General features: G+C 38.4%; 1 protein-coding gene across 5 annotated transcripts in view; it reads right to left on the bottom strand.

The window, feature by feature from the left end:
* Positions 1-16,036, bottom strand: part of BTBD10 (BTB domain containing 10) — a 48,129-nt gene that overhangs the window by 29,276 nt on the left and 2,817 nt on the right. For 3 of the 5 annotated variants that reach the window (XM_029583171.1, XM_029583172.1, XM_029583173.1), the window contains exon 2: positions 12,957-13,102. In XM_029583171.1, coding sequence (XP_029439031.1) covers positions 12,957-13,057 — 101 coding nt within the window. In that variant the 5' untranslated portion in view covers positions 13,058-13,102. Of the gene's footprint in view, positions 1-544; positions 566-11,914; positions 12,085-12,956; positions 13,103-16,036 lie in introns of those variants that run through there. The other 2 variants (XM_029583174.1, XM_029583175.1) reach the window with 2 other exon arrangements.

The raw sequence follows: 16,036 nt of genomic DNA, 5'->3' as shown, positions 1-16,036 counted from the left end.
AGCCAGGATCATCGTAGAAGGTAGTGTGTTTATTGTAAGGGATGCGAATTTGAGTTGGATAAAGCAGTCCATATTTAGCCCAGTTATCCCTCAACTGTGGACGAGCACCAAAAATCCACCCCAATGCTGCGTCATTTTCACCAGATCAGGAACAAAAAGTACCTTCTTGAAACCATGGAGCAATAGGGCTTTAGTTTTTGCCGCTGCAAAGATAGCTAGGACTTGGGATTACCGCAGATTCTTTTCGACAATAAGCCGTGGATATTTTGCATTCACTAGAGGCTGAGACAGTACCCTATGCACCCTCTCTATTTCGAAGGGCTTAGCAAAATGAATATGCAGGAGTTTCGGAAGTAAAAAGACTCCAGGAAATTTATATCAGCCTGCCGATCCTTCTGATGCCCAAAATGTGAATGTTGCTTCTCCTATTGCAATTGGAACGATCCTCAATCGCTGTTTTTATTTCAGCAATAGCGGAGGCCTGGTGACACATTTGCTCCAGGATTTTATTGAGAGATTCAAGTTGCTCTTTGCACTGACTCACCTCTGTTTTCAAGAGGTAGGCTGACCGACCAGTCAATCAACATCAGTTATAATCTCCCGGGCTGCAAAAAAAAAGTAGGCTTCCATGAGTTCTCGCAAACTCTGAATTTCTGCGAGCACTGAGTCTCGTGGTGGCCTAACTTTCTCCAGCGTGGGTGGGTCGGTCTTAGATCATTTAAGTACTGGAGGAAATCGCATATTGCATCTCAGGCTTGACGTTCTTGCTGGTCACCACTGTAGGCAACCGGTTGGGTCTGAAAGTGATAGGGGCTGAAATCACAGCGCGGTGAGAAGGAACAACAAAATCAAGCTGCCATCTTGATTAATGTCAACAGTGCTCCCCAGGAAAAAGTCATCTTTTCAACAACCGCAATATCACGTACCTGCTTGTACCAATGGGAGTTGGCAGCTTCGATTTCTAGAAGGTTGCTATAGTGAATCTAGCCACATGAACAAGATGATCGCACAACTTACACTGCCAGCCTAAGGATACATTGACCCAGCACCCAAGGAGGCATGTTACTGGCTTAAGACCTACATGGTGTCCCAATATGCCTATAATCTTTAGTTCCACCCACTTCCGGAAGCTCTACATCAACCCCACCATACATGAAAGTAGGAACCCGCCTCCCCACACCCCCTCCAGCAAAGCAGGGTTGAGGATAGGGACAATTAAGCAGCCAATGGAGACTCTATAAAACTGACATTATAAATTTCAGAGGTCATGAGAAAAAGACAAGCTCCTCAATGTTTGCGAGATATGAATGCCAGATATATCAATCTTCCAGGGAAGATTATTTTCATAGCCTCACCTTAGTGGTGACAAATTCACCTCAAAATGTGTATAAAGAAGGGAGGGTGGAAGAGGGCAACCTCCTGAATTCCTTTTCCTCCTTCAGCAAATATGTAAAGGAAGAGATTTCTGCTATTAAAACAATATATTCCACTGTATGTACAAACTCTAAAACAAAGCATTAAAAGCCATGATCAGGTCTTCAGGTACAATGAACAAGTTTAATAATGGTGAGCTCATGGATGTAGTGTATTTGGATTTTCAGAAGGTATTTGACAAAGTGCCCCATGAGTGATTACTGAGAGAATTTAAAACGTTATGGGATAGGAGGCAAATGTCCTATTGTATATTGCAAATTGATTAAAAGATAGAAAATAAAAAGCAGGACTAAATGATCAGTTTTCTCAGTGGAGAAGGGTAGTGCCTCAGGGATCTGTACTTTAATATATTTATAAACGATCTGGAAAGGGAACGAGTGAGGTGATCAAATTTGCAGATGACACAAAATTAATCCAATTTGTTAAAGAATAAGGGCATTGTGAAAAACTGCAAGAGGACCTTGTGAGACTGGAAAACTGGGCATTCAAATGGCATATGAAATATGTAGAAGTGCAAAGTGATGTATATGGGAAAAAGTAACGCACATAGTAGTTATTTATTTAACAGTTTTATATACCGAAGTTCTAGCAACAAAGTTACTAATCAATTCGGTTTACATTGTAACAATAAAATTGACAGAATGTAGAATAATGTCTTACAGAGAACAGGGAAAATTTAACTAGTTACAGATTCCATATTAGGAGCTACCTCACAGGAAAAGGATATGGGCATCATTGTGAACAATACTTTGAAATTCTGGGCTCAATGTGCAATGGCAGTCAAATGGCAGTCAAAAAAGCAAACAAAATGTTAGGAATTTTTAGGTAAAGAATGGAAAATAAAACAGAGAATATCATAATGCCTCTGTATTGCTCCATGATGAGGCCGCAGCTGGAGCTGTTCTGGTCATTACATCTGAATAAAGATAGTTGCAGTGGCAAAAGGGAGACCAAAATAATAAAGGGAGAGAGAAGGGAGACCAAAATAAAGGGGGATGGAATGACTGCCTTATGAGAAAAGCCTAAAGAGGTTAAGGCTGTTCAATTTGGAGAATGGCTAATGGGGGATATGATAGAGGTCTACAAAATCCTGAATGGAATAAAATGGGTAAATGCAAATCGGTTATTTACTCTTTCAAAAAAAAAAAAAAAAAAAATACAAAGACTAAGAGACATGCCATGAAGTTAGTAAGTAGCACATTCAAAACAAACTGGGGAAAATTGTTTTTACTTAATACACAATTAAGTTCTGGAATTTATTTCTGAAGGATGTGGTTAAGACAGTTAGTGTAGCTGGGTTTACAAAAGGTTTGGACAAATTCCCAGAGAAGTCCATAAACTGTTATTAAACTTAGGAAAAATTTGGCTGCAGCTTTGATTCTTTGCCTTTGCACAGCCTGCCAGCGAATTTCCTTCTCACCTGATCCTGCCTGCCTAGCGTGACCCGGACGTCGGGGGAGGAGCTGACTAGGACGCCTACAAGAACAGCGTTCACACAGCTCCCAGCTGCTGCAGCTTTGATTCTTTGCCTTTGTATAGCCTGCCAGCGAATTTCCTTCTCACCTGATCCTGCCTGCCTAGCGTGACCCGGACGTCGGGGGAGGAGCTGACGGCATTCACACAGCTCCCAGCTGCTGCAGCTTTGATTCTTTGCCTTTGCATAGCCTGCCAGCGAATTTCCTTCTCACCTGATCCTGCCTGCCTAGCGTGACCCGGATGTCGGGGGAGGAGCTGACTAGGACGCCTACAAGAACAGCGTCCTATCGGCGCATCGCAGCCGCCGGAGCACTGCCAAAGCCGAGCATGCCTAAGGGGTGCACGGCTTTGCTCGGCTTCGGCAGGAAATTTTTGGTTAATCGATTCTGCAGCCAGGAGTTTATGGTATGGAACTGACTTCATATTTGGACTAAGGCAAAGGATCCTAGGTGAGATTTTTTTTTCTTTTCTTCAGTCTTCCTTACTTTGGGTAAATAAAATCTACTCTGGCTGAGCCTCCTCTTTGTAATGCCGCATACAAAGAGAAAGGCAAAGCTAAGGGATTTATCCTCTACACCTGTAATTGGTAATCAACCCAAAATAGAGGATTGCTTTGTGAAAACTCCCATAGAAATCCCAGGAGGGGTGGTCGCTGAGGGATATGACCAGGAGCAGGGGATTTCCCTCCAGACCCAAGAAACATCTTTGACCCCGGGAGCACCAGTAACACCGGAGCCACCAAGTGGGATCAGAGTAAGGATTGATTCCTTGGAGGATCCAAGACTCAACCTAAACTATACTCCACTGCGAGACCAGAGAGGAGCAGGTACTTTAACCTGCTCCTCGGAGAGTCCAGTAATGGACTCTAGGGATCAAAATGGTAGTTTTTACAACAGCCTGTACCCGCCCAGGCCCCATTAGAGGGAGGAGATGGAGTCATTCAAGGAGGATCAGTGTCTGGAATAACCGTAATCACCCCGAGGAATTTTACCCTTGAAGAAATAGGAACTTTACTATTATCAATGCAAAAATCTATTAATAGTATGGCAAAAACATTGCAGGAAGTTTTGAACAAGCATGTAACCCATCAGATGAAGACAGATAAAATAGAAGGTTCTGTACACTCTGTAGAAACTAAAGTGAAGGAAAGAGATAAAATACAAGGAAACTTAATTAAGTCTGAGAAAATACATACTGACAAATTGGAAATTATAGAAAATCAAATGAGGGAGAAAAAGTTAAGGTTGCTTAATTTTCCCAAAACTCATTTAATGTCTGCAACAGATTAATTTAAAAGTTATCTTGTTAATGTGTTAAAATATACAAATGAAGCAATACCTGCAATTGCAAGGATCTATTATATACCTCAAAAACAGGCACTAGATGATCTAAAACAGGACAATCAAGTAGATCTGGATTTATCCGATCTATTGGAAAAGTCTTTTGAGATGGATATAAAGACTAGAGCTACTCTCATTGTGCAATTTTCTTTTATTTCTGAAAGATACTTGTTACTTAGGATATATTTCAGAAGCCAGAAAGCCAAATTTTATGGTCAGTGTATAAAGATGTTTCCTGATATATCACGAGAGTCACAAACTAGGAGGAAAGAATTTTTAACAATGAGAGAGCAAGCTCAACAAAAAGGGATTAAATTTATTTTAAGATTTCCATGTTCCTGTATTATTATAAATCAAGGGGAAAAATTTATCTTTAATCAACCTATCCAGTTAAGATCGTACCTGAATGCCCAACCCTAAAAACTCTAATGAGCTGGGAATTAGTATATACTATGGTGAGATTGATAAATCTTTATTGTAAGTTTCCTAGAATAACTGCTTCTGAAGTTAAGTAAGCCATATCATATTCTCTTTTTCTTATGACCATGTATATTTTAGATAAAAATTCACAGATATACATCTAAACTTTGAAGGAAGTATTATGTTACGTTTTGTTTATTACTCTGACTGTGAAATGTATCTTAATATTGAAAAATTCAATAAATAAAGAATTAAAAAAACTTAGGAAAAATTCACTATTTATCACTGTGGATAGTAGCATGGAATCTATTTACTATTTGGGATCTTGCCAATTACCTGTGACCTGGATTTGCCACTGTTGGAAACAGGATAGTGGGCTTGATGGAACTCTGTCTGATCCAGTATGGCACTGATGTTCCCTAACTGGGTCATTATTTCCCATTTCTGGGACCTCTGAATGTTTTGCGTTCACTTATGTAAATAAGAAAAGCTGATTTTTCTTTAATTACTCAACTGCTTTTCTTATTTAAATTTTGAAAACAGACAATTTGTCCAACTATAATGAATTACGACTACGAGCAGTGCACTTCTATTTTATATACTATGGTGCCATCATGTGGTTGTTTGTTATATGAAGCTGCAACAATTTTCACCTATTCTAAAATGTCCGTGTGTATATCTTTTTGTAAGATATATGATTTAAAAAAAAGAAAAGCATGCGTTTGCATATCTATTAACACAACATTGAAGAATGAAGGCTCGTGGTGCCAGATCCCAGTCCAGAAGTATAAAGGAGGAGGAAATTGCTGAATCAAAAAAAAAAAAAAGCCATGAAGATGTGAACCAGCTACAGCTCTTTGAGAACTGTTGTTTTTAGCATATAAGTTACAACAAAATATGAGAAGAAACTTCATAAACACATTTCCAGAAGTCAGAATTTATCTCCTTTGACAGTGTTTAACAAAGGCCTTTTTAATCAAACTACAGGCATCTTGCTTTCTAGCATGCTGATTTACTGTATGAAATAAGATATACCGTCCTAATGGAGCCCAAAAAATGGCTGTAACTGAAACAGGAAAAAATACATAATTACAACCGGAGCTTCATAAAGGAGGTCCTGTTTGCCAATAGGAAGTGCTTCCTATTGGCAAACATATCTGCTGGCTTGAAGTAGCATGGGATCTTCTTAGTGTTTGGGTAATTGCCAGGTTCTTGTGGCCTGGTTTGGCCTCTGTTGGAAACAGGATGCTGGGCTTGATGGACCTTTGGTCTGACCCAGCATGGCAATTTCTTATATTCTTAAGGGTTTTTTCTAAGTTATGGGAAATAGAATATCGGTTAAAAATAAGTCCCTCACAAACCAGTTTCTAGCTATCTCTGTTTCCTGTTCTACATATTTTGCACTCCAGCAACTCACTATACTTCTCTGTCTAACCAGCAGCATGGAACAGCCTCCTAATGGAAGTGGTGGAAACGAGGACAATATCTGAATAGGCAAGAGCATAAGGGCAGGCAAGTTAGATGGAAAACAGTATTTAGATAGGTCAAGACAGACTGAGAAAAACTTGCCAGCAAGGCAAAAAAAAACCTTTTTTTTTTTTAATCTTTTCCAAGTATATTCAGAGCAAAATATTTGTGAGGGAGTCAGATGGGCCACTAGATGACTGAAGGGCAAGAGAGGGCTCAGAGAGGATGAGGAAATAGTAGAAAAACTGAATTCTTTGCCTCTGCCTTTACGGAGGAGGATGTTGGGAACCTTCCTGCACCTGAAACTTCTTTAATAGTGGAGATTCTGAGCAACTAAAACAAAATACCTGTGACAATGGAGGGTGTAATAGATCAGACTGACAAATCACCAGGACTAGATGACATCCACCCCAGAGTTCCAAAATGGCTAAAACATGAAATTGCTAACCTGTAACCTTTTCATTTAAAACAGCCATGATTCCTGAAGACTGGAAGGTGGCCAATGTGATGTTGATTTTTAAAAAGGGCTCTGCGCTGATCCAGTAGACTGGAGAGACTAACGTCTGTGCCACGCAAAATGAAAGACGCCATTATTAAAAATAAAAATCACTGGCCATATAGACATGGCTTACAGGGGGAAAGTTTACTTGATTTAACAATCTTTTAGAATATTAAGGTATAAATAAACCTGTAGATTAAGGTGAGCTGGAACTACACAGAGGTACCAAGGCACAGAAGGTTTACTGACTAGGAGTTTGGAATGCTACAGTCCTTTCATGAAACTGGATACCAAAGGATGGAGAGAGATTGAAAATCTTCCCACCTACCGGGCATACACCGCAATAATAGCAAGATGAACTTTGACTGAAGAGGGACAGAAGTCTGAGGACAAGAGGAATACATACTGAAGTCAGTCCCTTGGGCCACAGGAAAAAGGATCCAAATTGCCGGTCCTACACCAATTTGAGAATCTTTCAATTTAAAGTTATAGGAACTTGTGGTCGAAGGATTTCTAGCCAAAATGAGTATATCCACCTCCTTTGGAAGATGTAAGGAGAAGACCACTGCACTAAACATCCATGCCATAAGGGCCGGCAATGCAAATCTAGATGGCAGAGTCTGACATCCTCCTGAGAGATGAATGTCTAAGATATCTCCAGTTGAACTAGAGACTGAAATGACAGATAGATGAGATATGGATACCATATATGTCAAGGACAGGCTAAGGAGTATCCTCACCTTGCCCCAAAGGATCTACTGGACAATCCTGGCCATAAGGGGAATCAGTGAGTACACAGAGTAGATCGATGTTCAAGCTTAGTAGAGAAGTGTCAGGAGCAGATGTGTAGCTGCTTAGATGCATAAAGCAGAACTTCAAATGAGTGGAGTAGCCTGGTAGTTAGAGCAGCAGGAGGTGAACCAGGGTTCAAGTCCCACTGCCACTCCTTATAAGAACATAAGAAAATGCCATACTGGGTCAGACCAAGGGTCCATCAAGCCCAGCATCCTGTTTCCAACAGTGGCCAATCCAGGCCATAAGAACCTGGCAAGTACCCAAAAACTAAGTTTATTCCATGTAACCATTGCTAATGGCAGTGGCTATTCTCTAAGTGAACTTAATAGCAGGTAATGGACTTCTCCTCCAAGAACTTATCCAATCCTTTTTTAAACACAGCTATACTAACTGCACTAACCACATTCTCTGGCAACAAATTCCAGAGTTTAATTGTGCGTTGAGTAAAAAAGAACTTTCTCCGATTAGTTTTAAATGTGCCCCATGCTAACTTCATGGAGTGCCCCCTAGTCTTTCTACTATCCGAAAGAGTAAATAACCGATTCACATCTACCCGTTCTAGACCTCTCATGATTTTAAACACCTCTATCATATCCCCCCTCAGCCGTCTCTTCTCCAAGCTGAAAAGTCCTAACCTCTTTAGTCTTTCCTCATAGGGGAGTTGTTCCATTCCCCTTATCATTTTGGTAGCCCTTCTCTGTACCTTCTCCATCGCAATTATATCTTTTTTGAGATGTGGCGACCAGAATTGTACACAGTATTCAAGGTGCGGTCTCACCATGGAGCAATACAGAGGCATTATGACATTTTCCGTTTTATTCACCATTCCTTTTCTAATAATTCCCAACATTCTGTTTGCTTTTTTGACTGCCGCAGCACACTGCACCGACGATTTCAATGTGTTATCCACTATGACACCTAGATCTCTTTCTTGGGTTGTAGCACCTAATATGGAACCCAACATTGTGTAATTATAGCATGGGTTATTTTTTCCTATATGCATCACCTTGCACTTATCCACATTAAATTTCATCTGCCATTTGGATGCCCAATTTTCCAGTCTCACAAGGTCTTCCTGCAATTTATCACAATCTGCTTGTGATTTAACTACTCTGAACAATTTTGTGTCATCTGCAAATTTGCTTATGTCACTTGGGCAAGTCACTTCACCCTCCATTGCCCCAGGTACAAACAGCCCGTGAGCCTCTGGAAACAGGAAAACTTCTACAGTACCAGAATGTAATCTGCTTTGAAGTGGCTGAAAGGTGGAATATACGATCACACACACACACCTTCCTGTTGGCCTCAGAGGTGAATAGATGGATCACCAGCTTTCCCTTGCAACAAATCTATTTTTTGACTCAAGGATCACTCATGCAGTAGCAACACTCTGACAATCTGCCAAAGTATTCTAGATTCCCTAAAGGTAGCTGGCCTGGAAATGGACATTGTGATGCTCTGCCTACGACCAAATTGTTTTGGATGGCCTCCTGGCAAAAGGATGTAAGAGTCTGTACCTCCCTGCTTATTTATGTAGAACATTTCCACTTCATTGTCAGTCTGGATTAAGATTCTCTTTCCTGAGAGGAGTTGAGAGAAAGTCCTCAGAGCTTAGTGAATGGCTTGCAGATGATTCTCTACTGGGGGACCACAGTCCTTGTGTCCAAGTCACACCAGGGTGTGCCCCCATGCCTTGTTGGAGGTGTCAGCAGAAAATCTTTTGATGTGGTGGGACATACAGCAAGAAACGTATCTGTAGAATTTCCACCTTCCTTCACCACTGAAGGGCTGCTCTCATACTGGAGGTCACAGATATTTGATGAAATAATGGTCGATAGAGCTTATCCCATTGGCTTCAGAGACTTACTGGAAGTCCCACATATACAGATGAGTCAAGAGCACCACATGTACTACAGCTGCCATGCGGCCATAGCCCTTCTTGGCCAATCTTGCTGAAGTAAAGCCCTTACAAGGCCCATCATCAATGTGGTTCCTTCAACATGGAGAAACATTTTTTTCTTGAAGTGAGCTTATCCAGGCTCCTATGAATAATTCTCAGAATCAGTTTTGACTGGGTGAAGCTGACCTGGAAACCCAGGGATTGGATAAGCTGAATGGATTTACAGGGACTCTAGACCTCCCAATTGTGATGGACCTGTCACCAATCAATCATCCCAAGTATGGAATATTTGGCATTTTGTGAACACTCTCAGGGCTGCCGAGAGGCCAAAGGGGAGCACCTTGTAGTGGTAGTGCATGTCATTCAGCCCTACTGCAAAATAATATCAGCTGCAGTAAATAATAAACATCAACAGTTTATAAATAGACCCCACTGATTAGTCAAATCGATCAATCAATCTTAATGAGGCACAAAAATGTTTTCCATTACAAAACCTAGAATGTAGATAGATACATTGAAAAGTCTGAAAAAGACCACACAAAGGATAAACTGTATTTAAAATTATTTAAGATATATTCAACAAGTGATGTTTGTCTTAATCATTCATATCAAATGATTGATTTTTTTTTTAACTGTACATTAAGTATCCTTCATCCCAACCTAAATAGAGACAATAAAGATCTAATAATTATATTATCTATAAATAGGTAACTTAATATAGTTATCAATATCTAAGTAGTTATTTTTTTTATGACATCACTATTTAAATGGCAATATACAACATCATCTTTGCCAACAGATATTTATAGCAACTCTGAGTGAGATTGGCCTGTTATGGAAACATACAGATACTCCCTCTATTCAAAGGATAATATGTTGTTTATATACTTACTGTTTATCCCACATAACGGCTTTTTGCCATAATCGTTTAAAGTCCTTTAGGGGCTATTTGGGACCCCTTTGTGCAATGGAGACGTTCCCAGTGGATGGATGGTAATCAACCTGAGTCTTATCTTAGTGCTTTCTATAGGCAAGTTGGGTGAGTTTTTTCTGAATGCCCTTCTATTTATTTAGAAACTTTTTTATACCGATATTAGTGGTTACATCATATCGGTTTACATCGAACGGAAGGAACAAAATACTTGGGAAAGGGGAGGGGACTGCAATTAAAACAAAAAATAAAGGGAGAGAACTATTTGATGTGTCATTGTATCAGAGCAGTCTTACTTCTAATATATGTATATACAATTTATTTTGTTTTGAGTTTGTATGATTTGGTTTGATTTTATATGCATTTTGTTTAAAGGAATTTACTTTCAATTTTTATTTCAAATGGAACAGGGGGAGGGTGGGTTTGGGGGTTATATTGGGAAAAAATGTTTGGATGACTGTTCACCACTGTATTGCTTTTATGTTGATATCCAATAAAAAAAACAAAACTTTCAATATAAAAAAATTGGCAATAGACATTTTCCACTGCAAGTACAATGCATATATGCAGTAGAATTTAAAAAGATTTGAGATAAAGGTACTGGTATCTCTTGTAAAAGAAAAGTAAATATGAAATAGACTCCTCTACACTTCTGTCAGTGATAGAAATGAAAAACAATAGGTTATTATGTTGGAGTTCAATATGATGGGGGCTTGTAAGCACCACACATCAACTCTCTACTACAGTAACTAGTGGCTTGGAGCACAGCTGAAGATGTATCTAAACAGAGAATGCCTGGAAAGTGAGTTCAAGGCATAGAAAAATAAGTTTGTGAAATAATCCCTTAGAAAATCACCATTTCGCAAAGAATGACAATTTTACACTAGATTTTTGTTAGGCATTATTGAAAAATAGAATTGTGGTGCCCAAAAGTAAAAGATTATTGGCACTCCAACTCTTGCAGCCAAAGCATAATTTAATACACATTTTTATATATTTCTTTTTCAAAAATTATAGCTGCTATAAGTAAATAATAAAAAGGGAAGAGTAGAGGAGGCAATAAAACACTATGAGGCTGATGTACCAATATTTTCACAAATGAGGTTTACATGCAAAAAAATAGCACATGCCTAAGAATACATAAAAACACTAAAATATGTTTTGTACAATAACCCTTTTTATAAAAAATTTTGCAAAACTGCACACTGTAGTAAACTTTTGCATATAGGTCTACCACATGCCAAAGTTTTAGATTCCCCAGTTTGCTGTTGTGATGTAAAATCATGCAAAGCAGCTCATTACTGGATAATTTTGTGAAAATGGATATACAATAAAGACTTCACAGACCTGTTTTTGCAAAAAAAAATCACACTTCAAATGAGGTTGTTATTTTTCAGGCTGGCCTGGTCAAGCAGTGATCTACCTGAACTGCCACACAGATTTAAAAGGGGCCATACAGCCCATTTTCCTTCCCACTTTAATACCTGGCCCTATAAGACAATCCCACCACGACCCCTGATCCCCTTGTGGACATAAGTGTTGCAACTTTTGCATGCAGTAAAGATACCCAAAAAAGTTAGCCCTAAGGAATGCATCAAAATTCAACCATCACTACCGCGCCCCCCCCCCCCCCCCCTCTACATTCTGCTTACCCCATAGCAGCAGGGGTCTTCTAGATGCAGGAGTAATCCCCACTTGCTCCTGCCCCCCAAGTTTCAAAATAGTGCCGGCTCGCTGACCACATGAGCTTCTTGGAAAATACTGCAAGTTAGTACATTAGCCTGTAAGAGCTTGATTTACTAAGGCTTGTTCCCCATTCTGTCTATGGGAAAAAAAAAAGAACTTAGTAAATCAGACCCTGAATTTTACACACAGAGTAACAATACACACCAAATTCAAAGCTTTTACCCCATGTGATTTAAACACAGGAAAAAAACAAACAAACAAACAAACATGACTTAACTTTGATTTAGAGTAGGTTTATATTTTCAAAACAGTATGAAATCTGAACATATTCTCACTGATTTATACATATATTAAGACCTCTAAAAAATGGTATCACAATAAAATGTAATTAGGATATTTTGGTATTAGGAATACTATATTCTTACATTATTTAGACAGTTTCCAGTTGACTGGTCCAAACAAGATATAAAAATTCCAGCCAGGAGCATAACACATGCTGTCTACAAGCACATTAAATGTGTCACTACTGAAACTAATTCTTGCTCGCCTCTCCTTATATCAAAGAACTATTGCATTCAACTAAGCAACAACACTAGAATTGCCATATTACCCGTTATTTGTGTTTAATGAGAATAATCAGTGGCATGGGTGAACATTTATAGATTCTCTTAATGCACTAGTTCTTAATCCAGTGCTGAAGGCACACCTAATCAAACTGGTTTTCAGGATGGTACAATGAAAATACATGATGCATTTGTATACACTGGAGATTCAGGTATGCAAATCTATTTTATGCACAGTCCTTATGAATACCCCATCTGCTGGTGGGGGAGCATAAACCCACTGGTCCTGAGTCCATCTGTCTTCATGCTAGGAAAACAGCTTTATGAAAAGATTGTCTAGCACTTTCTAATCCTGCTTAAATTCAGAAATCCAGTTATTAATAATTTCTATCTTTAATCTAAAGACGAGCCTAATATGTCTTTTAGTTCTAAAGCATATACATACCTTGAATGTTTATAAAGTTTACGAGGTCTATTATGCAATTTCCAATCCCAGTTCTCTGGATCACTGGAGTTACTGTCATAAGAATGAGGCCGTCCTGCCATCCCATGCCAAGCTTCCTCAAACTACTGCTCCGGAAGCAACATAACCTACATAAAAGAACAGTATCAAGTTTTATATATAATGCCATGCAAAAATAGAAGAAATAGAATTCAATTTTGAATTACTACTAATTTGATATTACAACTATCACTCTCAATGGTCACTGGCAAAAGTCATTTTAAAATATAGAATACTTAAATAGACAAGGTCCTAGTGTTTGCTCACTATACCACAACAATTTTTTATTTGTTTAAAGATGTTTATATAGACACTCAAAGTGTATCACATTGGTTTGATATTTTTTTTATTTGTATTATTTTCTTCATTATTACAAATTTCTTTAATACTATATAACCTCATTCCACCACAATACCTAAAAAAAAACCACACACTCGTTCATCCAGATCATTCCACATTCATAAGCCCTCTAACCCCTTAAAAATTCACACAATCCTTAATATCACAAATTCAGAGAACCATTCTTATCCTATTTATCTATCACCACTTTCAATACACAGTCGTGAACTATTGAGAACTATATTGTTTTTATCAATGTAAGTAAATACATTTCTTAAATTGATATTTGCAAATATCACCAATCGTGCACTTTTCTTACATTCTCAAACCACAATAGAGATTATATTTCTTCTTTTTTAGAATTTATATGAAATCCAAATTCTTTTACTCTTCTTCACAATTTAATGTCCCAGCAAGTTCACTGTTCATTTGTCTGTGTATACAAAGGATTTATCTTTTTTTTTTAGTATCAAATGGAGTCCATTTTCCTTCTTAGCTTCTTTCAACCCCAATCTTCTTCACCAATGGACAACCCTATTAAAACATACCCGATGCCATGGCGTTTCGGCGGCTCCTTGCCACCCGCAGCAGGGGTCAACTCATAATGATGCTCTCAATGTCACCAATGAACACCAATTTCAAAGCGTCTCTCAGCAGCCCTTATAACTGTTTCTCCGCAGCAGTTATGATTTAAATTCACAAATGGGTAAATCCCAAATTAACTTCATTTCTGCTCTCTGCATTTCAAAGGCTCTCTGCTAACGGCGGCTGGATTTACCATTTGTGAAATTCAATCATAACTGCTGCGGAGAAACAGTTATAAGGGCTGCTGAGAGACGCTTTGGAATTGGTGTTCATTGGTGACGTTGAGAGCATCATTGTGAATTGACCCCCTGCTGCAGGTGGCAAGGAACGCCATGGCGTCGGGTATGTTTTAATAGAGTTGTCCACTGGTGAAGAAGATTGGGGTTGAAAGAAGCTAAAAAGGAAAATGGACTCCATTTGATACTAAAAAAAAAAAAAAGATAAATCCTTTGTGTACACGGACAAATGAAAAGTGAACTTACTGCTGGGACATTAAATTGTGAAGAAGAGTAAAAGAATTTGGATTTCATATAAATTCTACAAAAGAAGAAATAAAATCTCTATTGTGGTTTGAGAATGTAAGAAAAGTGCATGTTTGGTGATATTTGCAAATATCAATTTAAGAAATGTATTTACTTACAGTGATAAAAACAATATAGTTCTCAATAGTTCACGACTGTGTATTGAAAGTGGTGATAAATAGGATAAGAATGGTTCTCTGAATTTGTGATATTAAGGATTTTGTGAATTTTTAAGGGGTTAGAGGGAGTATGAATGGGGAATGATCTGGATGAACGAGTATGTGGGGGGGTTTTTTAGGTATTGTGGTGAAATGAGGTTATTATATAGTATTAAGGATTAAAGAAATTTGTAATAATGAAGAAAAGAATACAAATAAAGAAATGATAATCATAAAAAATTGTTATAGTATAGTGCAATATATAGTGAGCAAACACTAGGACCTTGTCTATTTAAGTATTCTATGTTCATAGAGAGGGACAGGGATAATCGGTAGTGGGCGATAAGTATAAAAGTCATTTTAAACCACTATTTAAGTTTAGCTCTCACACATATCTACAATTATATTAGGAAGCTTTAAGCAATCTTTTCATGGTTTCAACTTTAAGAACACTAAACATGGTACTGAATGGCACACAGGCGATGTGCAAGAATTATTAGGAAGGGAATGGCAAGTAAAAAGGAGGATGTCATAATGCCCCTGTATCACTCCATGGTTAGACCACACTTTGAATACTGTGTGCAGTTCTGGTCATTGCATCTCAAAAAGGATATAGCTGCACTGGAGAAAGTACAGAGAAGAGTGACCAAAATAATAATGGGCATGGAATGGCTCCCCTATGAGGAAAGACTAAAGAGGTTAGGGCTGTTCAGCTTGGAGACGGCTGAGAGAGGGATATGACAGAGATCTACAAAATCATGAAAGGACTTGAACAGGTATATGTGAAACAGTTATTTACTTTTTCGGATAATACGACGGGGGGGGGGGGGGGGGCACTCCATGAAGTTGGCAATAGCATATTTTAAATAAATCAAAGAAATTTCTTTCACACTCAATGCACAATTAAGCTCTGGAATTCGTTGTCAGAGGATTTGGTTAAGGCAGCTAGTGTAGCTGGGTTTAAAAAAAGTTTAGATAAGTTCCTGGAGGAGAAGTCCATAAACTAATATAATAAGCCATTACTTGTTGCTGATATTAGTAGCATGGGATCTATTTAATGTTTGGTACTTGCAACTTGAATTGACCACTGTTGGAGACAGGATACTGGGCTTGATGGGCCCTTGGTCTGACCAAAAACAGCATAAGAACATAAGATATGCTATAATGTAAGAGAAAGAATAAACACTGGGACACAACTACCTCTCTAGCAGCTATCTAAAAAGAGATCATTTCCATTTCAAACAGATTTTAAAATAAAAAGCAAAGAAAACTGTTGCAATTTTCACTAAACCCATAGTTAACACTCTCACAAAAAGTATATGAAAGATCAAATAAATTAACGGTATTGAAAGTGTAAAAATCTAAGCCGCAGGTGATGCAACTTTAGTATGATTAAAATGCATCTACTACATCTTAAATG

The sequence above is a fragment of the Rhinatrema bivittatum genome, chromosome 17 (assembly GCF_901001135.1).
Source record: "Rhinatrema bivittatum chromosome 17, aRhiBiv1.1, whole genome shotgun sequence".
In the NCBI taxonomy this organism is placed as follows: domain Eukaryota; kingdom Metazoa; phylum Chordata; class Amphibia; order Gymnophiona; family Rhinatrematidae; genus Rhinatrema; species Rhinatrema bivittatum.
Note: the sequence above shows the minus strand (reverse complement) of the source record. Positions and strands in the feature narration are given on the sequence as shown.